Raw genomic sequence first — 23,749 nt, 5'->3', positions numbered from 1 at the left:
GAAATGTCAAGATTTGAAGAACCAGACATTCTTTTTAACATGCTGAACTGTCTGAAGATCCTGTGTCTTCATGGGGAATGCCTATATATAGCAAGAAAGGACCATCCACAATTTCTTGCCTATATTCAAGATCACATGCTAATTGCAAGGTAGGTTTTTATTGCACATTTTGTCTTCATACTTTATTGGTTCTCCAACTGTACATTCATTGTTGGCATCAAAGAATTTGCAGGTTTAGTATGGAAAATTAACAACAGATGGTAGGGAAGTGTGGAAAGGTTAAGTTACTGTATAAGGGTACATTGCACGGCTAATTAAGAAGTTGTAAATGAAGCCAAGGTACCCTGCATTGTCCATCATGGCTATTCTGTCATGCACCACTTGTTTTGCAGGGAGTCAGAGTTTCTCATATTGAATAATAGCATTGTCTGAGACTGAGGTATCTCCCCTGACTCTACAAAATAAAATAAAGGAGGATGTAGAGGCAGGCACACAGTCTATAAGGCTCTAGCATTAAAGCCGAGAGAACAACAGTATTGCAACTTATTTTTAAGAGATAAAGGAAGTTTTTTCATTTAGAATCAGGTGAATTGGATTGAAGTCTCTGCATTTTAAGATTCTCTTTGGAGAAAGAGACTTTTGCAGAAACTCACTGAATAAACATCAGCATATGATGTTCTGAAATAAAGTGCTTACAGCTACTCTGGATCAAACTCATTGAGCATCTTGTGAGACTGTAGGGCTTTAGCAGACTAGACGAACTGTCCTGAATCTAAATACCAGCAAACTCTGAACACACGACATCTTAGCCATTCATGGATGCACAGGATTCGTGGTGCCAAGACAGTTCATGTGGCTTATGCGCCAAAGCTGGTTGTGCTGAAACTGCTAATTCATAGCATACATTGTGTTCCATGGCGGCTGTGCCTTGAATTAGGCAAACTCTTGTCAAATCTGAAGTGTTTCAATGTAAGGAATATTTGAACCTGGATTTTCAAGAAAAACTGCTGTAGTTGAAGATTTGCAAGTAGCTCCGTTCTACCAGCAGCTCTGTAGTATTCACATAAATGGCTCATAGAGATTTTCATGCAAAGTGCATTCCCACCAACAATTCAGTGTAGACATTTAGAAGAAAGGATGTCAAGGGAATGTTTTTATAAGCAGGCTTGCTCTTTTTGGTCTTTGCAGCTTATGGGGAGTTGTGAAGTCTGAGTTCTCACAGCTTTCTTCCCTGGCAGTCCCACTTCTTCTTCACGCACTTTCGCTTCCCCATGGAGCTGACATTTTCTGGACAATCATAAACAGCAATTTCAACAGCAAAGATTGGAAGATGAGATTTGAAGCAGGTAGGCCTGAGAAATGTACACTATTTGCTCTTTGTTGCTTCACTGAAGAGGTTGAGCTTTCTCTGCTGTAACTGAGGAAACTTATAATAGATGATTATCTTTTTGCTGCTTTGGGGAGTTTTGGAGACAGTGTGGTGCAAAGTAATGGCACAACAATGCAGGAGAATAGAGGAGAACATGAGACATTTTGGATAATCAAAGTAAAATCAAAATTACAACACTTGCCAGATATTTTTCGTTACTTTCTCAGATGTGCATATTTCTAGGAGAGGTATATTAATCAGGACATAAAGAAGCCATTGCCTAAATTAATATGCATATTTTCTTTGTCTGGGGGCATGGCTGCTACAGTGGAGAAGGTGGCTGTGTTGTGCAGATTTTTGGATATTCACTCTGTGACAAAAAATCACCTGCTGAAGTACTCTTTGGCTCATGCATTCTGCTGTTTCCTGACTGCTGTGGAAGATGTCAACCCAGCAGTAGCTACAAGAGCTGGGCTATTACTTGACACCATAAAGAGGCCAGCTTTACAGGTAGGTTCGTTGTATGGGAAAAAATATATTCAAACAGGAATCTGGGTTTTCACCCGAAGTTCAAAGCGGTTCAGGCATATAGCATCATGGTCACTGCTAATACCTCTTTAGGCAAACGTTACGGGTCTTGGTAATTGACATATGCACAAAACAGCCAAGGGAAATGATACTGCCCTGGCCCCAACTTAGAATCATAGAATCTTTTAGGTTGGAAAAGACCTTTAAGATCATCGAGTCCAACTGTAAAAACTTTGATGACTACAAAGGATTACTATTGCATTTGAACTGCTATCATAGAAAGCTGTAAATGTTTTTTATTATTTTAAAATTTATTGACATCTTTCAATTTAAAAAAAATAAATTTCTAAGTCTTATGACACTCTGCTGAGCCGACAGTGAGAAAATATATTCAAGCAAAACCAAACATGGTCTTGATCTTTTCAAGATTTACTTAGGCATGTAATTTTAAGCATGTGAGAGACCCTGCCAATCAGAATTCTCATGATTAAAACTAAGCAGATATGAAAGTGTATCAGAGCCTATGTATACAAGCAGGACAAAAAAAAAAAATCTCATAGTACACAACTCAGTTCTGGTTCTCTGGAGAATAGAATGAATGTGTATTTTTAAAAGTTCGGTGTTGCTGCCTATAAAAAGCTGTTAATACTTGCTAGTTTTCTTCCATATAGTGCCTTTTCAAAATAGTTTCCAGAGAACTTGAAATCACTGAGTTCATTGAGACTGTTACCACTATACTGCACTTTCATATTTAATGTGTGGGTTTTCTTCTCAAACATAAGTCTTGACACTACACCCAGAATTCTAGTGCAAATAAAATACAGAAGCATTTTGAGGCAAAGTGCTTCTGATACACTTCACCACATACTCTTTCTTCCTGTGTTTGGGCTTGGTGATTCATTCTTTTTGTAATTAAGGGCTTGATTCAGTTGCCTAAATATAAGCTTTTTCTCAGGCAGGGGTGTGTGAAGAGAATACTTTGATATTGTGTACCAAATGTGCAGTAGGACAGAACTTTGCCTATACCTTTGTATTCCTCAAAATCTTAGCAAATTCTCCATTCTAAATATGATGTTCATTTATTTCCTTACTTACCTTACTTTTCCATTGGTATCAGTAGCATTAGTTCTGATTTAAAGGACTTGGTAGGAAAAATGAGCTAAACCTTTATCCTGTACAAATGAACAGGAGTAGTTGTGAGCTTTGACCTCCCTTTGCTTTAAAAAATGCTTAAAGTTTTCACATCTCAGTTCTGTGTTGTTTTTTTTTTTCCCCCTCTATAGGGTCTCTGCCTCTGCCTTGATTTCCAGTTTGACACAGTTGTCAAGGACAGGCCCACAATTCTTAGTAAGCTTTTGCTACTTCATTTTCTAAAAGCGGATATTCCAGCTTTGAGCTGGGAGTTCTTTGTGAATCGCTTTGAGACCCTGTCTCTGGAAGCACAGCTTCATCTGGACTGCAACAAAGAATTCCCTTTCCCAACAAGTAAGCAGAGTCCAAATCAATGTGATCACCTTTTATCAGCTTCTGGAATTTCAGCTGCCTGCAAGGGTCTAGCAGAGATCTAGGTCTCACCTGTATAAATTCTCTGAAATTAAGTAATCTTTCAGGCCAAAAGAGAGTAATTCGAAGTGAGCATTTTTTGCCTGCCTGAATACAGATTAGGCTATATTCTGTTGCACCTTTGGGCGTCATGTTTTACACTCACTAGGATGTGATTGCCAGCCTTGGTTGAAGTGCAGTCTGGTTCTGTGATCAGCTGCAACCTGCATTAACCCACTTGTTCTTTTGTAGATGTTCTTATGCTATCGGCATTGCTATTCTCAAAGGCCTAGGTCATGCCTGACCCTGTTCTGTAGTGGGCTGTACAAAGACAGCCCTAGGAGCTGTATGACCCTCAAAAAACAAACAAATATATGGGGCACAGCACACGAGGTACATGGACTCTTATAGCTGGTGCTCAGTTAACTATTCCTGCAGTGACAAATGTTCGTAAAGTTTGTCCTGTTCGTACCTGGTTTCTTGATGAGACCCCATGTGTCTTTCCATTCACTAGGTGGGGCTAAAAAATAATCTGTGCATGATTGTTTAACATGCTGAGTAACTGAAAACTTCCTTACCCAAGTGGTGGCCCATGAGGCAGATCTATTTCCATCTGGTTTCCTTGGAGGAGGTGGGGACAGCTGTTTAGACAGCGTGTACTCCCTCAGCAGCCTAATGCCTCCTCCTACACTTGCATGGAGCCCAGCGCCTAAAAAAGACCAGGGGCTGCTGCTGCATCCACACAGGAGATGAGTGGAACTGCAAACATATTTTCTTCTCCATATATGAGTAGCTTGACCCAAAGCTGGGACCTGGCTGCTGTGGCCTGAGGAGGGAGTCTTGGCACTAATTTCTAGCACCTCTGGCTGCAAATGTAGGGTCATATCTTTAAATATGAATATTTAGGAGTGATGTAAAATTCAAAATATGCAAAAGATATTTTTCAGGTTTCTTTTTAACCTTTCTCTTTGCCTTTTCAAAGTGGTGCAAAGGATGGGCTCACCAGCTTTAGTTGCTCAGATAATTAAACTCAAAGGGTTTGAATGCACTATAGACATGAGTATGGAAAAGTATTGGTGACCCCATTAAGATATGCAGTGATACTGCTGGTAACACCACTGTAAACGCATAATCACACTCACAGATTTTTGGAAGCGCTGTTCGAATCCAGGATGATAGGTGTAGGCAGGACAGGAGGTCAGTGAGGCAAAACTAGAGGCCACATTTGGGTATGAGTGCACTAAACGTGATCCATACTCATGAGATTCCTACCGTTTTAAATAGAGGGCACCTCATATTCCCTTAGCCTGAAGTTCAGGTTTTGGTTTCAAGAACCTGTTTTTGTCCAATCTGTAAAGAAAGAAGTAACAGCATAATTTTTTAAACATAGTTATGCCATTCGGGGTTTTATGGATTTCAGAATGAGAGCATGCAAATGAGTACCTTGCAGATGGACCCCTTGAGCCCATATGAAGCTTTCCTGACTTGAGTGGGACCTGGGGCCCAGTTGCATTTGGCACTTGGCAGCAGTAGGGCCTCACCATGCTGTGGAATGAATCCTAACTTGGTCAATTGCATTTGCAAAGCTATCACTGCTGTCCGGACAAATGTCGCCAACCTCAGTGATGCAGCAATGTGGAAGATCAAGAGGGCTCGTTTCGCACGTAATCGTCAGAAGAGTGTGCGTTCCCTGAGGGACAGTGTGAAGGGACCAGTGGAGTCAAAGAGAGCGCTCTCCCTTCCAGAAACCTTAACCACCAAAATTCGTTGAGTATCTATTTATATTTTTGTGACACGCCTGTATCTTCTCCCTTAGGATCGTATCCTATTGCTGGGTACACATCGGAATTGTCAATATTTATCCAACTGGGATAGCAAAATTAGGTTTCTGACTGATTTGGGCATTATTCAGATAATGACAAGTTAGTGAGTTCGACAAAGAACATCATAGACAAACATTATGTCTATGCTGTGTTTGTTTAAAATGCCAGAACAAAATGCTCCAAGACTAGTTTGTGGATAGATCTTAATTTTTATTTGTGGCTGATACACAGTAGTTTTGTCTAAAATAGATAAAGTGTTTACAGAAAAATTCCTGTGTTATTAATTTATTTATTAATTGTGGTTATTAATCAGTGTATGCAGCATATGCTAGACATCTTAAAAACAACTGTTAATGTCTCAAATGAGCTTTTGGATATCTTCAGAATTCCTTTGTTAAGAAAACAATGTCCATGCAACACATCCTTCCTGCTAGCTTGTATAGGAGGACCTAGGTGCTGGAAATCCATAGGCCTATGTGGAGCACTGTACAGGTATCTTTCCAAGCAGAAATAAAGCTTACCCATTCTCATTTAGAGAATTTTACAAACACAGATTAGTCTTTATATTCAAATTGGACCTCTCACATTGCTCCTGCCCATATAATAGGAACTGATAAACAAACCTGGGTGCTGGTGAACTGTTAAGTTAAAAGGTAATTTCTTTTCTCCAAAACAAATACCACCATATTTTGGGACTCTTAGGTAATCCTTCTTGACTGATTTCTGATCCTGCATAGGGGCTCCGGTGTGGTGACTCTTGTACCAGCAAAACTGAACAATGGAGAAAACTAGAGGTATTGAACATGGTGCACAAAATCTGTAGGGCACAGAAGTGACACGTTTCGAACGGTTACACTCACTGCCTGACAACAGTGCATGACTAAATGGACATAAATATGCTAACACTGAATATATGCCGAAGTATAAGATGTCAGTACTGTCTTTTTAAACAGAGTTGCTCGTTTTTATTTTTTTTTTTTTAAGCTGTGAGCTTGACCAGACATGAGCAGTCTGCTCCAGCACTTGGAGGAACATCAGAGCAAACACCAGGTGGGTTTGACAAGGGGGGTGTTTTGATGGAACAGGAAAAGGAAGGCACTAGTGCTAGCTTTCTTGCTGACTTGAGATAAACTTATGCAAGATGGAAGTTGTCTAAAAGGCACAGTGAATCACATCTCAGCATGGTTCCTAAAGCTATAAATTGAAGTTTTGCTCTTGATCTGTACTGAAAACTGCCCCCAGTTGTAAATAGTACTTTGGGGCTGGGAGGAGGTTATTCAGAGGCAGTCAGATGTGTGGGCACTGCCTTACCCGCCTGTGTTTCATTGCCCACAGGAACAAGTAAATCTGGCCTCATGGGTCACCTGTGTTCAGCCTGATCTTTGACCTTCGGGATTTAGAGACAGCAGACAGAATGCTTTTGATTGTTGGTACTGTAAATTACACTTGTCTCCTTTGTATGCTTATAGACATCTAAAGTCCCTTATTTTATATTTACTGACATTTTGTAAAGATGTCACCCTTCTGTCAGGCATTTGTAGAATAGCTAGCTCAGCAGGGTCCACATAGTCTCTAAATAATTGTGACTACTGACAGGTCTTGCTCTGAGTCCTGTGTAGACTGACCATTTCGAAGCGAAAAATCTCAGATTCAGATTTTTCATATTCCTTCTTCAAGACCTGCAGTATTTCCAGCAGACTCAAATTCAGAATTAGAACAGATGAGCTTACTGAGTAATCAGCTGAAAGGAAAATACCTTGCCAGCGTGGGCGCTGACTAAGCTGTGAAATGGACTAGGAGAGCTTCTGAATTAGCAGTATATAGCCCTATCTATAGCCCAGTGAGAGCTGGAAATCAACCCGTTCCTTGCAGAACATGTGTGTCACAGGCTGTCAGAGGCTAATAGAAGGAACAAGTGAAATAATGGTGCGATGAACAGATGTGTCAGTGAATGATCTTCATTTAATGGCACCATTCATTCACCGGCTGTATACTGGGCTTAGAGAAACTTGTCACAGAAGGAGTGTCAGTCTCACAGTAGGCATTGTTAGCCATTGTGGTGGTGTTAGATGTATTTTGGTATTTCAGAGCTTCAGTTTCCAGGCTCAGGTAATCACCTAAGCTGCAAATTCATGTTCCACTAAAGATGTATATATAAAAAGTTGCACGTAGCTACTAATCACTGACATGAAGAAAAGTCTGTTAATACGATTCAAAATTATCACAAATGCTTTGGAAACTAGGAGACAAATGAGTGTCCCTCTCCACCTGCCCAGTATTTATGTCTTTCTAAAATCTTAATTTTTTGTAAAATTTTTTTTTAAGGTTTGACTCATAGTTTCTAACACTTTGCATTCGCAGTACTGAGCATATGTGATTCGTCTAAGGAACTAACTGACTCCTAAACATAGGCTGTACATCTGCTGTAGAAAAACATTTATTTTATACATACCACTCGAATCAACCAGCCCTCATGCTCATCCGTTCTTTCTAGATCTAAAACTGTAATCCTTGCACAGTTCAAATGGAAGCTGAATTCAATGTGTGTTCTGTATGGATTAAACACCAGGATCATGTATTTGTTCATCTACCCTCTACAATACCCTGGACTGTCACTTCCAGAGTTTCGTTGATAGGCACAGGGATCACAATTGGGATGAAGCACGATATAATTGTGATCTGATGTTTTATGTTATATTGTGATATACCTTAAAGTAATTTGAAGAGGGGTCTGATATAAGGGACACACGAATAAAGAGGTGAATCTGTGGGCATAAGGCTAGACTGAATTCAGGAATGGTGGCTGCAAATTAACTAGCAGGCTGTGTGTTTGGTGATGTGAGAAGGTTTTCCCGGGGCGGTGTTGGTGGTGTATGTATATACCTTGTATGTAGGCACACACACACATGCACACAAACTGTATATGTATGCGCATGCATTTTGAGGGGTAGAAGCCACCATAGCCACTGTAAAGGCAGGGGTGCCTTCGTTTTGCATTCTTAGCTTGAATCTAAACAGCCTGATTTGGTACAGGATGCCCTATATCATGTGTTAATGAAATGAAAGTTAAATTCAAGCTTGGTGGAACTTAAGACCCATTTCAGACAGGAGAGGAAGGTTTTCTGGACTCCGAAAGTCTATTGCCTAAATGGGATTGTAGGGCTTTTGTAGTTTTAAACAAGCAGTTCTCCATTGCTGGTTCATTGCAGGTTTCTGCATTAGAAATAAAACCAGGAGGTGACTGACATTTCCTAGACTTGATCCTTACTAGAGCTATGACAAACTACTCAGGGTGAAGCTCTGTTCACTCTGTCCTGCTGTATAGTTTTCAGTGAGGGCAAAGTACGAGAAATGAGATTTTAATGCTTCAAAAAGTGTAATAATATTTCTGGAAAGTAAAATGTCAGGAGAAGTCCTGGAAAGTGTCTGTTAACTGGTGTTAGTATTACGAACTCGTGGCAAAATTGAGTGTTTTATCACTGAGCTTCTAAGTTATGTTGTTCAGCAAGTGAAAGTAAAATAGGTTAATCTTTTCAGATTAATTACTGATTGAGTTCTGTTTGGAGAATGAGGATTTATTTAAAGCCCCACGATCCTTTGACTCATTCCATCTTATCTACTTCTTTGTTTTATAGAAAATCTCACAATATGTAATAGAGATAAAAATAAGTAGGGCTGAAGAAAACAGTCTAATATAATCTTTATGAAAATGGTGTCTTTTTGATGCAATTTCATGGAAAATTTTAACCTGAGTATAATAGTTGAAAGATTATTTCTCAGTTGATGTCCACAAAGCTAAATTTATTTTCCATATACTTTTTTAACATGCTTCTGAAAACGGAACTTGCTGTATTTCTCATTCTGATTATTTCAGAATTTATTGTTTTCTTTTTGCATCTGCAAATCTTGGTCCAGCAAAAGTTTGGATAGAGAATTTTCATTTTGAAGGAAGGTTTCTGTAAATAAAAAATCCCAGTGAAAACTGTTTGGAATAAAAAATGTTATATAATAGGAAGTTCATTATTTCTTTTTACCAAAATGAGATGAGTAAAGGAAAGTTATTCTTAATAGAAGTGATTCTGAAGATCCCCCCCCCCCCCCTAGTTTTCATTTTCAGCTGTCATAGAAACAGCAGCCTTCTCCCATGCTCAGCAAAACAGCCAGTCAAACAAAACTCTTTGCTCACCGACCAATAAAATGTAAAATATTTAAAATTATTAAAAAATGACAGTTTTGGAGTTTTGCTGGTGAAGAACCTAAAACAGATGCAGTTGTACCGGCAAAAGAGTCCCTTGTTAGAATAGCATATTACATTTGGAATATGGGTAAATTAGAATATTGAAATAATTTTCAGTATTTGCTATAAATATATAGCTATGAATTTACATAAACCCTAAGACATCTAAGTAACTCTAACAGACTAAGTGGATATTAGTTGCTGGCTAGTAACAGTAGCACAGACACGCAGGAGCAATTTTAAGATTATACTTTGAGCTAATCTTGCTTGCAGGGTCTGTCTTGCAAACTTCAACTGAAACTGTTCTTGCAAAAGTAAGTACTGTTTCTAATAGTTGAAAGGATTTATCCTTGAAATGAAAACAAGTAGATCATTTTCTAATTCTGCTTCATACCAGCTTGCTTTATCTCAGTTATTTGCTGCTAGACAGATTTTTAACCATGGATCAGAAAATACATCAGGACACATTTGAGTAACAGTTAATTTTAATTTTTAAGAGTTACAGTGTTTAATGAACAAACTAAAATTAATGGTGTAATAAAAACTTAATTTGCAAGTAGCACCCTCTTTTGATGCTGTCAAAACAATATTTTCTGTTCCCTTTGTTGATTATCCTAGTGGAAATAATTTTTATTTATTTTACATATAACGCATATTTTACATATAATAATTTTTTATTTATACAGAAGCATTTAATTTAAATTACTGTTTTAAAATAGAACATGTTGGAATAATATACTTTACTGTGCTTTAGCCATGCATTTATTCAGAATTATTTAATAAAAAGAATCTGATATACTGATGCGTGAAATAGCTGCTGCTTTTCATGAATTCAATCCCTAGTGTTAGTATAATGTAAATCTTTAGGAACTGCTAAGCACTAAAAAAAAGCCTTACAAATAGGGTGAAATAGAAGAGGGTAACTCCAAAGGCAATTACTAGAGAATTCTGGTAATGATAAATGGTCTTGAAAGTAACTGGAAATACCGTATTTAAAAAAAATATTGAAGTATGAAAATGAAAATACTTGCCCAGTTGCCAGTGTTATGTGCAGTGTGTCTGTTTTGCTTGGATGATAGTGATAGCCAGCAGCCAAGCTTCCTTGTGCTTTGTAAGTAGCCTCTCATCTTTCACATGATCATATTCCCACGCAAAGTATTATTTCCATTCAATGTTTATAAAACCAAGTCTTAGGCTTCTTCTCTGGGAAAAAGTCAGCAATGTTTTGACACAATACATAGTGTCCCAAAACCTAATATAGTGCCTGCATTTTGGCTCAAGTAATTTGAGGGAAATATGGACTCCATGGTGAAAGGGCAAGTCTTCATTGTTTGTTTAATCATTATTTGGTAGAATTTTCTCCATCTCCTGCTTTGCTGTTTTGTACATCCTCCACTGGCAAAGACTAATATCCACTAACTTTTGCTGAGGAAAGACTGAAAACTATGCCAGATGAGAATTTGATGGCAGTGGGACTTGATTCTCCTTTAATGCATAGATGTGAAGGAATAATAACACTCAGTTTGGCAGAAATGCACTGGAAGGGCAAGATAAGCAGCTCCGTTAAACATGGGAAAGCTGAGAAATGGAGTTCAGTGTACACAGTAGGTGTTAATGTGCTCTTGAGCCTGCGGCCATGGAGGAACGATGCCCTCAGAAACGCATGCCTACCTGCTGTGACTTCACCATGTGTATTTGGGCAGAAATGGAGCAATGAACTCTGGAAAAAAATTCTGGTGTATTCTGTATCCTGTTTACAGTCTTATCCAGTGTCTGATACCAATGTCTCTCTTGTGCCAATAGGACAGCACTCCCCAGAGAATGATAATACGATAAAAGACCTGCTGCCAGAGGATGCTGGGATCGATCACCAGACTGTCCACCAGCTCATTACTGTGCTAATGAAGTTCATGGCAAAGGATGAGAGCAGCGCCGAGTCGGACATCAGCAGTGCTAAAGCTTTCAACACAGTCAAGCGCCATCTGTACGTCCTGCTCGGTTATGATCAGCAGGAAGGATGCTTCATGATTGCACCACAAAAAATGCGTGTTTCAACCTGCTTTAATGCCTTCATTGCTGGAATAGCACAAGTAGGTGAAGGCACTTACTACTTTTTGCAGCTATTTCTTATTGCCTGTTGTTGAAATGGTGGTAGCACAGCCTTCTTTGTACCAAAATAATGGCTGAGTGTGGTAATCCTACTTAAACCTTCTTAACACCTCTTCAGTTGATGAAAGAATTTGGGAACAAGGATCGCTGCTTTTTCTTTACTCTCAGAAGGCTCCATGTAGCCTAATCAAGTGCTTTCTGTAGGTTCTTGCTTTGCAGTTAGAAAGTAAATAGTTAAATGGAAGTATGCTAATTTGTAGCTTCCTACTAGTACTCTAAACTTGCTGCATCATTGGCGTAGAGATAACAGTTTTGTGTGCGTGCAGGCACACAAATACTACTGTTGTCCTTAAATCAGGGTTCTTCACCAGGTGTGCGGAATGCCAGTTGACACACTGAGTCGAGATATTTGTCTTTATTGCCAGTCTGCAGATTGGGGTGCCAGGCATTTAACATCAGCCAGCACCTCTCCTAGAAACACATCGGGCCTTTTTATCCAAACGAAAACAAAGAAAAATTACATTAGAGTAACTGATTGGTCACTTATACAAACATTCATCTGCACATGTCCCAGTTTTAATTTAGCCCTAAGGAGGACCTACATTTACACATAAAATCTCCTCCTAGGGGTGTGGTTTTTAGTAATATAATTACCTAAGGTAACTAAAGGTTATACCTTCATCCTGTCAACTACCACGAAGTTACAGTTTGACTTTACACCCTGTTATGATTTCTGCTTAGACAATGGTTAACCTTGAGACAGGTAATTGCAGATCTTTGTTTTAGGAACTTTCTGTTCTCGTCGTCGTGGTTTCAGAGCAGACCCACTATGGTTGCCTTAACTCTCCAACATCACTACCACTGTATGACAAATTAGAGACTGCTCCAAACCTCTTTACCCTCGTTCCCTAGCCTTTGAATGCCTTACTTTCCTCACATGTCGTTTCCTCCTTTGCCATTCAGGAAGACCTGGGACCCACGTGCACTTGCTTGTTCCCCTTGCGTGAATGGTCTGTGAACTCTGACATTCTTCACTTTGCAGGAGGCTCACTGTCCTTCTTCCTTAGAGTGCACTGGGACTTTCTGTTCTCCCTTTCTTAGGGAGTGGTGCCACCATGGTGAACTTCTGTCTGTATTGCTATGATAAATGAGTGAGCACATCACTGCTTTGTGCCTTCTTTCTCCATCTTGTAAGGAGGACCGTACTTTCCTACCTCACAAGGCTCTTCTAAGGCTCAATTATTTCTTACTGATAGAGCAGTTGGTGATGCTAGGCTGAAAAACATTTCACAGTTGCAGGGTATTCTTATTATTTGCAATGAAGAGTCATCATCACTTCCACACTTTTTCCTTATCACAGTCTCTCATAAAGGATTACCGTAGGGGAGAGAGAGGGCTGTGCTTTCAGATCTCCTCCTGCCCCAGCTCTTAAAATGCCCACTGTAACCTTCAAACATTGCTCAAAGCTATCCTGGCCTCTTCTGTATCTGCAATTCTTATCAGGATTTTCTGGTTCGTACATTGGAATTAGTGATTTTTCAAAGTCAGTTATAATGTAGATACTTGGATAAACTTTCACAGTCATGGAGATGTCAGGTATCCATGTTTCAGCAGGCAAAATAGGTGTTAATGCAAACTGAGTAGCTGCAAATGCATCCTGATCCATTGTCTCGGAGCACCATTGCTGGGTGTTGTTAATTGTCTTTCACTTGTACAGTTTTAAGCTGAAGCATGTAAAAGGAGATGCAGGCCTGTTACTGTTGTATTGAGAGTCTGAAAGTGGCAGTTTAGATTACAGGGCAGTATCTTCCACATTTTTTTACATGTTTTCCAAGTTTGGATTCTCCAACTTCAGTGATCATAATTGACCTGCTTTTCAGAAGTACTACTTAATGCAACACTAAGTATCAGGCCCTGACTTTCCCCTTCTGCTTTTAAAATGTGTCAGGATAGCCGAATTCACCATTTCTGTTTGAAAAGCTTCATAGTTGAATCCTGGCTCCCCTGATGTCAAATGGAGTCTGAGAACTTCAATAGGCCAATATTTTTCTCCATGTAGTAGACATCAAAACTTTAATTTGTATTTTTGGGGGATTTTTTTCTTAGCTATAGGGCTGCTTTGTGTTGGGAATCTCCTTTGCTGCAAGAGAAATGCTATTTGCAATCCGAAGATGCGTTTACAGAATGAAAACTCAGTATGGAGCTCTTAAGAAATCTATTTCAGTTACACTCCCTCTCCTAGTCATAAATATTTGCTTTCCCCAATGAGCTCCACAAAGGTTGGGATTGGGCTGACTTGCTGGTTCATTGGTTTTGATTCCAAGCTGGATTGGAATGCTTAGTTCAAGAAAAAAAAATCAAATGTCTCTTAGTATTTTGCATCATGAAATCTGAGTATTTGAAATTCTTGAAAGCATAAAATGCCTTTTTCTCTCTCTAGCAGCAGAAGTGGGCAAGTTTCGGTGTTTGCAGTCAGTGCGGTTTTGCCCCGCATGGTGGCAATGTTGTACAAGGCTGTCGGAGTGGGGAATCCAGCAGTGGCAGGCTCTGCCCAGCATCCCAGGCTGAGCTCTGCTCAACATTTGCAGCATCATTTATTCCAGATCTTCCTGTGACAACTTAAAAAATGGGTCTGCTCAGCTTAGGACATGTCTGCATTACAGTATGTGCTGTGTTAAGGCAGGGCTCTGTCTTCCTTGTATGGATGAGTTTTTCCTAACCATGCTATATAACTGTATCTCACCCTGAGGGGACAAGGCATTGCAGGGTAGGACCATATTTGGTGATTATATATCATCTGTTCGACAGGCTAACCCTACATGGATAAACATGGGATTAATCTGTTTGGCTCTGTGCATGCAGCACAAAAATTTGAGACAGCTGCACATTGAACTAGTGAATTTTACAGGGAAAAACCTCTAGTCCACTTGTTCAGCAGGGAACTTGAGAGATGAGTTCTGTGTTTGTAAATTAGGCTCATCCCCTTGTTCTTATAAAAACAAAACCAAAAAAAGAAATACAGACCTGAAGGAAATGGGTGATGTGGGTGAAACAGATGTTTGTGTCTGTTTAGATGTACAGGTCTCCTGATAAAGCACTAAGTCCACTGAAACTGCAGGGATGCATTAGATCTTGGGGGATATGCTGGAGTTTGCTTGGCCTGCTGTTACACCTTCCTGGGTGTCAACCAGTATAGGCCAGCATCAGAGACAAGGACTTTGTGGATCCTTGTTATGATCTAGTTTAGCTGCTGATTTCAGGACATAAGCTATTTTTATTTAAAGCCATATGTTGCAAGACTGATGAGAAGATAATGAAAAATAGCAATGCAGTTTCAATCGAAAGCACAGTTGTGTCAGGGCAGTAAGAATATATGCCCGCACTGCACCTAAACATCAGAATTCAAATGTCTAGGATAGGCACCAAATAGCATGATGCTCATCAAAGGTCATGATGGAAGCAAGGCTTATGACTAGCAGTAGTAACAGCAACCTGTCTACAGCAACACCACCACTGAAAATTGATAAGCATTTTATTTAGAGCAAGATATTTTTCATTAGCTTTATTCTTGGATCCTTTAGGATTTACATGCTTAGACTTTCTGCATAGCATCGCAGACACAGTCTTACCTTTGCTACTATGAAGAGTGGAATTCTTGTCTCATTACCTGATTCCAGAACATGGGGCTTAAAAAAACCCAACAGCTAATGTTGCAAGCCTGATGAGAAAATAATGAAAACTGGCAATGCAGTGTTAATACAAAACCCCCAAATAGCCGAAATACACAACCCCTGCTCCGAAACCCACAATTGCATCTCATCTGTTAAACATGAGGTATACCTAATATGGTTTTGTCTGTTGAAACATGATCAACTTGTGCTATAATACAAGGCTATCCCAGCATAATATATTTTATGAACTTGCCAGCGTATATTAAAATTTAGACTCTGCAGTATGAAAGGCTTTCAGAACATATCTTCTTTTCTTTCATTTTACCTATTTAGCTAAAATGAGAACCTGGCAAGCTGGTAGAAAGTTTCTAACTGATAGTGAGGCTTCCTTAAAAATGTCTGTTTGTTTTCACTTAGCTAATACGGTTGAGGTATTAATTATTTTGCTTTTCAACATCAGTTGATTTGATTTTGGTGAGCTAACTCCTGTGCTGATGTTCTTTTCAGGTGATGGACTATAACATCAACCTGGGAAAACACCTTCTTCCCTTGGTGGTGCAGGTATTGAAATACTGCACTTGTCCTCAGCTAAGGCATTACTTTCAGCAGCCTCCTCGCTGCTCCCTCTGGTCCCTCAAACCTCACATTCGGCAGATGTGGTTAAAGTCTTTGCTGGTCATTCTCTATAAGGTGAGTGGTCTTAAAAAGACACTGCCCGCCTTAAAATTTACACTTCAATTTGAAATTTATTCCAGGGAACACCTAACTGTACTGCAGGTGAAAGGAACTGTAAAGAACACTTTGATTTGTTTACTCACTGTATTTAATTTCAATGTCTGAAGTAGTTAAGCTTTCATCTGTGCTACTGACCTATTACTTCTGCTGTCTACATTGTCTTTCACATGGTTACCTGAGAAAGAAAAATATGGATTTGAAAATAGGAAAATGCTATATAAAGTTCCAATGAATAGTATTTTGAGTAACTTAGAATTAGTTTTTAAAAAAATGAGTAACTTTAAATGAGGGGGTCCAGCTTAACAGCTTGTATTCTTTAGTTAAGTGATGCTTTTTAGGAATTGTTGTTAAAATGTAATGTGAATGGAACTGTGAATAGTTTTGATATGCTTAACAAATTTCTACTACGTCTATAGCACATACAAGGAAGGAGAGACACTAGAAATGAATGATAACAAGCTGATTGAAATCAAGGATTTGGAGAACAGTTCTGATGAGAGACTTTTTGCATTATTATTAATAGTTGTTTTTGTCATATGAAAGTCAAGGAAATAATATATTAAATCTTACTGATATAGGTTTTTTAAATTTTTTTAAATAATTCTGTGTGCAAAGCTGAAAACAGTCTTGATGTATTTAGAAATATATGATCAAAGGAAGGCAAAGGGCATCCAGCTGACAATATTCTTGTAATTTTTCTATTTTACTGCCTAAACGTTTATCCAAGAAGAAAAGTTAGTTTTTAAGCTGAAGTTTTTCTCTTTCACTGAACAGTACCCCTACAGAGACTGTGAAATCAGCAAGATTGTACTTCACCTAATCCACATCACAGTCAATACCCTCAACGCTCAATATCACAGCTGCAAGCCCCATGCAACTGCTGGTCCTTTGTATAGTGACAACAGTAACATAAGCCGATACAGTGAAAAGGAAAAAGGTACTTTTAACACTCTCATTTATATGTTAGTCATTGATTTAATTCATTAAGTCTTGCAGATGATGTAGAAATGGGTAAATATGGTCTGAATTTTAGAACATAATACTCAGAATTAAGTCCAAGGTGTAACTTATCTGACCAGCTATAGCCATCTACAGTAAAAGAAATTCACAATTTCTCTGTAGGCTAAGCATAGCACAGCAGTCTAACTTCTCTTGGAGGGAGTGTGCCTTATACTTAGTAGTTCAGTCACCATGCCTGGATAGTCCTTGACCTTTCTATGATAATATTAACTGATCATGCCCATGCATAAGGTGTGCAACCAGCCTGACACTGCATTCTGATTATATTTTATGATAATGTGGCATAGTAGCAAATATTTGACGTTGAAAAGAGAAAATGATGAATTCAGTCTATCGTTTGCTCTTCTCTGTAAAAAGAGCTGAAGTTGATTAGCTTACATGCAGACGTATATGATGTAGATGTCTAAAGGGGAAATAGAATGGTTCAACCCTTAGAGTCTGCATCTGATTGTTAACTCTGTATGTACTTGCTAGCTGTAACGGTGGCACTGTGATGGTGTGAACTGGTGTAAGGTTGGGACTTGAAATAACATGGTGTCACTGAGTGTAGTTCGTTACAATTGTGAAGTTTATTACGTGATAAGTATTTATGATCGAAGTTTAACAGGTTCTTTTGATGTTAATCTGTAGCTGCTTTTCAGCTATTTTGCCTTTTGGCTGCTTATTTGCTCTTTACATCCTCCTCCTCAAACAGTCTTCCTAGTGTGCAGCAAACTCTTCTAAAGAATACGAGACAAACTCTTTTTATGCATGTCAGTACCTTTTCCTCTTTTGCTGCTTGTTGCTCATAAGAAGATATCCAACAGAACAAGAACACAAAATTTTGTTCACCTGAACACCCTGTTACTCAGCTCTAGCAAATTAAAGCAACCTTAAAATGGACGTAAATGATGTATTGGATATTCTCACTCACTTGGATGTTTTGTATTGCCAGAGGAGGGCTAAGAGGGTTCAGGTAACTGTGGACTTACTATGAATTTGTCTTTGTCTTGAGCTGATTTAATGACTTAATTCATAATGACTTAAGAATGCTGAGAGTAGTAATAATACATTTATAAAAGGCATTCAGTTTCTGGATTGATTCTGAGACGTTTCTAAGACAAAGCAAGGTGCCTAAGTGCCCAGCTTGCTGTTCACAGTAAGTGCCAAGTTAGGTTTAGAAAACTTGGTGTTCCAATCCCATGTCCAACACTGATTTCCTGGGTGGCCTTGTGTCTCACTTTGTCATTGTTTCCCTATGTTTAAAGTAAGGAGAAAAATATTTACTTGCTTTCCAGAGCTGTTGTGAAGGGCTTTGGGCTGCTCAGAGGTAAAGGACCATAAATGGGCAAAGTTTACTCTGTAAATGCTGACTTAATCGTAGGGCTGATTCTCCTACTTTGCAGAAGTGCTGCAGAAAAAAGAGGATGTAGAAAAGTTTTCTTCCACCTGCAAGAAGCAGCCGATGTAATTCCATAAGGACTTGGAAAGTTGAAGCCTTTCCCACCATTTCTAAGGAGGCTTGTTAGTCTCTGGTTAGGTAGTGTGTGTGCTGCTGTCATCATCAAAGGTGGTGTTTAGATGATCAACAGATGAGGATTTCATTGTCAGGCAGCAAGAATCCCCGTGCTAAAGATGGTTTTTTCACACTATTGAACCTTTTCCCTAATTTTTCTGCCAAGCTTTGTTGTGGAGATGATGGCAAGTGTACAGACTGTTGTAGAGCTGGTGATAAATCTTGTGAGAAGAAGCATTTGTTGCCAAGGGGAAGAAGAAGTTAGACACATAGGGCATGACATTAAAAGTCATCTCCTCATTTGTTAAACCTAGTCCCTGTAGAAATTCTTACTCTCAACTTTGATTGATTTTTCTGGATTTATCATATCAATTAGGCATCTCATCCCTGATGCTTTTAGGTGGCAGTTCCATAGCTTTACATGCAGTAGAAACTTTCCTCCAATTTCGAAGCTGAAGATATTAATGACCAGTTTAAGTCCAGTTTTTGGCCATTCTAACTCTTTGGCTTACTTGCCTTTTCATTCCTAGACACCAAATGCATTTCCTCTCCATGTTTGCTTACTAGAATAAGCAAGGCAATTTTTTTGTTTCTTCTCTTGAGTGCTCTGTTTTCTGTATTGTCCCAGTAGTGTTTCTTATTTCCTTGGAGATGAATCACTAGACACGATAGATATGGATTTTTCCTTTTTTTATTTCTTTCTTATAGCCATTTCATACAGGTGATGTGGTTATTTTTTGATGGGTAAATAGATTTGGATCTTTTTTACTCTCTGCCATTTTCAACCAGCAAGTCTCAAATTAGAGCATAATGTTTTACTATTACTACTTAAATCAATAATTTCATAATTCATACTCTTAGGTCTTATTCTATTACTATTACCAGCTTCCCAAGATTATCCATTTCTTCTTTTTTCACTTTCCTATTTTCCTATTACTGACCTTGCAGTTCTTGTACTAATTTTGATCTTCTTCCATTTACCATTTCTCACTGAGCCCTACAGAAGTTATTTACTCAAGTCAGTATCCAGATATATTCTATATTTCTTCCATCTAAAGAATCTGTATTATTATTAGTAGGAAAGATCAGCTTAGAATGGTAAAAGCTTTGATATACTTTTGTTGCATTGTAACCCATTTTTCATTTATCTCTGTCCTTTCTGACCTTAATTCAAGATGTAACAAGAATGGCAAAGTTATACCTGGGATATAAATTTTCTTGCAAACTTCCGATGATTCTTCATTTTCCAATTCAAGTTTAATTGAAACTACCTGAGGTTTTGTTACACAGACAGCTTTTCATTCAAGGAATTGCACTCTCTTAAGAGTAATAAAGTTTTTTCTTTCTCCAGCAGAGGAAGACAGTGTTTTTGATGAATCTGATATTCATGATACACCAACTGGACCTTGCAATAAAGAATCTCAAACTTTCTTTGCAAGACTGAAAAGAATTGGTGGCAGCAAAATGGTGAAATATCAACCAGTTGAGATGAATGCTCAGAGAAGTATGAATTGTTTTGTTGGTATAAACTCACACAGAAATACAATTTCCTACTCTTAGTTTCAAGCTACCACCTTTCTTTGTAGAGTTTGTTGCACTGCCTAATTTGAATACAAGGACTCTGTCTGACTTTTGGGAACAGGTACTCCTCGTTTCCCTGAACGGATTCTCTTACAGGAGTCTCAAAGTAGGCACTCTAAAATAAAAATATATAAAATCAGCGATTGTTTTCTGAAACTTTAAGCTCTTTTGAATGTAAAAATGTTTAAGATATTTGTTGCAGTTTTCTTCCACCATTGGGCTGAAGGTTTTTACTTAAATTGATTTTTTCCCAGAAATTGATTTTTTTGATGAGGGTAAGCAAATTTGTTGTTGCTGCTGCAAATATTAGGGTTTTCCATTGGTAAAAAGGGTCATTTGGTGGTTTCAAAAGATAGGAAGGATTTTGTTTTCAAATTTAGGTTTCTGAAATGAATACCCTAAAAAAATTGAAGATATTTCCACCACCACCCACCTGCCTTTTTTTCTTTCAGGTGTTTGCATGGCGGGGGGAATGATTCTGACGAGAGCAAACATCTGCTTTAACTTTTCCACTGCTTTTTTTGCATGGTGAAATATATGTGGAGCATTTTGAAATATGGGGATAATAATGATCAGGAATATTCTGGTTTATGTGAAAATATGTCTTTCATAATAACAACAGTGATAACCTTTTAAAATTTTCTCAATTAATAATAAAATACCAGTGCAGTGGTATTACCAGCAAGTGTAACTGTCCTCACTTTACTCCTCCCTAGGACGAGGAGGTATGACTATGTGGTGTGATAGCTGCTAGACTCTGCTGGGGTCTAGGATCACTGGGGGAAAAATTCTCTGAACACCTGACTGATCTCAGGCTTGTGCTGCCGCATCCTCACTGCTCTTGCCACCCTTGCTTCTTGAATTAGAAGCATCCATTTTAAGCCCACTTTGCTGCAGTAAATAACATATAGATGTGCTCTGATACACACTGGTGTCCAAACGATGTCCACAATGCTGTAGTCCAAATTTATTTTGAAACCTCTTCAGAGTGGTTTCTGTAGCTCATTTCTTCTTTCATCTCTTATGCGTAATGTAGCCATCCCAAGTGTCTGTAGAAATTACTTGCCTGTGCTATCTTCTATTCAATGCATGAGGTTAAACAGTCTATCTTCAGGGTACATCTGTCCAGGACGAGTAGAATTTGGATAGAATTTAGATAAACCCTATTATCCAAATAGTAGGGTTTTTGGTGTTGTTCATCGTAAAAATCTGTAATGTAGCTCTGAGGTTAAAACAAAACTTAGACAATTTTGACTAATACTGCGTTTGTATTTGAAATGCCAGTCGCGTTGAATTGTGAGATAAAGATTAAGATATCTGCTGTAAGTCTCCAACTGAGGTAGTATTAGCTCTTTCTGTTTTAATCAGGTGAAATAGAGCTGGCTGAATATAGAGAGACGGGGGCCTTACAAGACAGTATTCTACGCTGTGTGAGAGAAGAAAGCATTCAGAAAAAAAAACTGCGCTCTCTAAAACAAAAATCTCTTGATATAGGGAATGCAGACTCCCTGTTGTTTTCATTAGATGAACATCGCAGGAAGTCCTGCATAGACCGGTGTGACTTAGAAAAACCACCTGTCCCTGCTGCTTACGCCATACACAGGCAGAGTGATTATGGACGATCTCGGCAGAATTCTTCTACTAAAGCTGAAAACATAGAAACACAAGAAAATCTTCCTCGTACAGAGAGTTTCCAGGAAACGAGAAGACCTGTCATACCAGAAGTTAGGTTAAACTGCATGGAAACCTATGAAGTGAAAGTGGACTCTCCAGTTAAACCTGCTGGTCCCAAGGAAGACTTAGATCTGATAGATTTGTCCTCTGACTCAACATCAGGTCCTGAAAAGCATTCAGTACTCTCCACTTCAGACAGTGACTCTTTAGTCTTTGAACCACTTCCTCCCCTTAGAATAGTGGAGAGCGATGAAGAAGAAGAAACAACAAACCAGCTGAATGATGAGGTCTCTGGCAAAACCACCGTGTCGTCTCCCTCAACTCCTATCAATGTCTCTGCACTCAGTCTCAGCACAACTCCTCTGGTCCAGTTCAGCATTGAAGATTGCTCCAAAGACTTTAGTTCTAAGGATACAAGCAACAATGCTTCAGCAGGAATAGAGGAGATCCTTTCCACTTCTCCGAAAGATCAAAAGGACTCTTCAGAGTTAGTTAAGCCGGAAGAACTTCAGGACATGTCCTGTGGGAACCCGCTAACACTGAAACAGAAAAGGGACCTGCTGCAGAAGTCCTTTGCCCTTCCAGAAATGTCCCTTGATGATAACTCAGAGCTCAGCGTGGAGGAAATTAGACCTAGTGGAGCAATTCCAAGCCCAAATGTAAAGACAGTCCTTATTAAAGTCCCTGAAGATTCCGAAAACCAAACAGAAAGTGATAAACTTGATACCAACACAGAGTCTGACACTGAACAAAACATGGAGCAGAAACAAGAAGAGGAGACTGAGGAGTCAGAATTTAAGATTCAGATTGTTCCTCGCCAGAGGAAGCAGAGGAAGATTGCTGTGAGTGCTATTCAGAGAGAATACCTGGACATTTCCTTTAACATCCTTGACAAGCTGGGAGAGCAGAAGGAGGCAGGTGAGCTCAATCACTGACCCAGTCAAAAGGCTCATTACTGCGTGAAGGTTTTAGTAACAGACCAGTGTAGGGAGAGATGTGTATATGTATAGGGAGCGATGTGTATGTATAGCATCTGATGTGGTCTGAGCTAGCTGAATGCTTTCAGGTGTTTGTTTCTCACAAGGAATGTACTAACCATACAGGTATTGTGCATGTGTGAGGACCCATTTGAAAAGGAAGCGGAGCTCAGTGACAAAAATATTGGTTCCAATATCCAAGTTAGGCAGTGAAACTCCGTGGCCTCTTTATGTGGGGAGTCAGAAGAATTGTCATACTTCTATGCCTTTTATCCTGCTAACCTAGTCCATGCTACACAGATTCTCTTTTGTGTGTAGTGATTTTTGGCCTTTATTTCTTCTGCAAGCATAAGGCAGTGGAAAGCAGACTGGATCATGAAGTGTAAAGCTGAGCAGGCTGTAGACTTCAGAACTAAGAGCACTTGGAATTAACCACAGTTTGCATTTAGGATCAGACAGTAATGCATATTATGTTTTTATACACTAAATTTTTTTTCAGGTAATTTCAATACAGGGTTTTGTTACTAAGTTTTTCAGGTGGAGAGAAAGTGTGTTTTAGCTGTTTCCTCAATTTCCAATTGGATGTGTCAAACAGTTTTAAAAACTGTATGCTGCTGCCTCTTCACTTCTGTGGCTGTTTTTTTTTCAGGATATTTCAGTTATTAGAATTTCACCAGTCTTTTTTAAAAATATTAATTAAAAAAGGAAAGAATCCTTCAGGCCACAGTTCTTTGTTGCCAGTGAAGTGAGGCGGGATATTTATGCATTCCTGACTGCACTTCTTTCTTAATTGCTTCAGAGGGAACCATAGTATAATCTCCTATTACGATATTCCACTTTTACAAGGAGAAATCATTCAGTGTGATCACAGTTATGCTGTTCCCATTATGTTTCAGGTCTATGGTCCCATTTATGGTTCCAGTAAGCTGAAGGACTGCTGGAGCTTTGTAAAAAAAGAGAGCTGAGTGCTTTTGAACTTTTCACATTG

General features: G+C 38.9%; 1 protein-coding gene across 3 annotated transcripts in view; it reads left to right on the top strand.

Moving 5' to 3' along the window:
- UNC79 (unc-79 homolog, NALCN channel complex subunit) overlaps window positions 1-23,749 on the top strand; it is a gene marked incomplete at both ends in the record, with an annotated part of 115,034 nt that overhangs the window by 39,860 nt on the left and 51,425 nt on the right. Inside the window, 11 exons of one of the 3 annotated variants that reach the window (XM_082316843.1) lie at window positions 1-149; window positions 1,189-1,346; window positions 1,698-1,879; window positions 3,181-3,382; window positions 5,026-5,205; window positions 6,247-6,312; window positions 11,303-11,589; window positions 15,787-15,969; window positions 16,789-16,951; window positions 19,884-20,033; window positions 21,479-22,702. In XM_082316843.1, the coding sequence (XP_082172969.1) occupies window positions 1-149; window positions 1,189-1,346; window positions 1,698-1,879; window positions 3,181-3,382; window positions 5,026-5,205; window positions 6,247-6,312; window positions 11,303-11,589; window positions 15,787-15,969; window positions 16,789-16,951; window positions 19,884-20,033; window positions 21,479-22,702 (2,944 nt within the window). The remainder of the gene's footprint in view (window positions 150-1,188; window positions 1,347-1,697; window positions 1,880-3,180; window positions 3,383-5,025; window positions 5,206-6,246; window positions 6,313-11,302; window positions 11,590-15,786; window positions 15,970-16,788; window positions 16,952-19,883; window positions 20,034-21,478; window positions 22,703-23,749) is intronic. The other 2 variants (XM_082316844.1, XM_082316845.1) reach the window with 2 other exon arrangements.

This window comes from Platalea leucorodia, assembly GCF_965183815.1.
Source record: "Platalea leucorodia genome assembly, chromosome: 7".
Classification (NCBI taxonomy): Eukaryota; Metazoa; Chordata; class Aves; order Pelecaniformes; family Threskiornithidae; genus Platalea; species Platalea leucorodia.
This window is presented reverse-complemented; position numbering and strand designations above follow the sequence as displayed.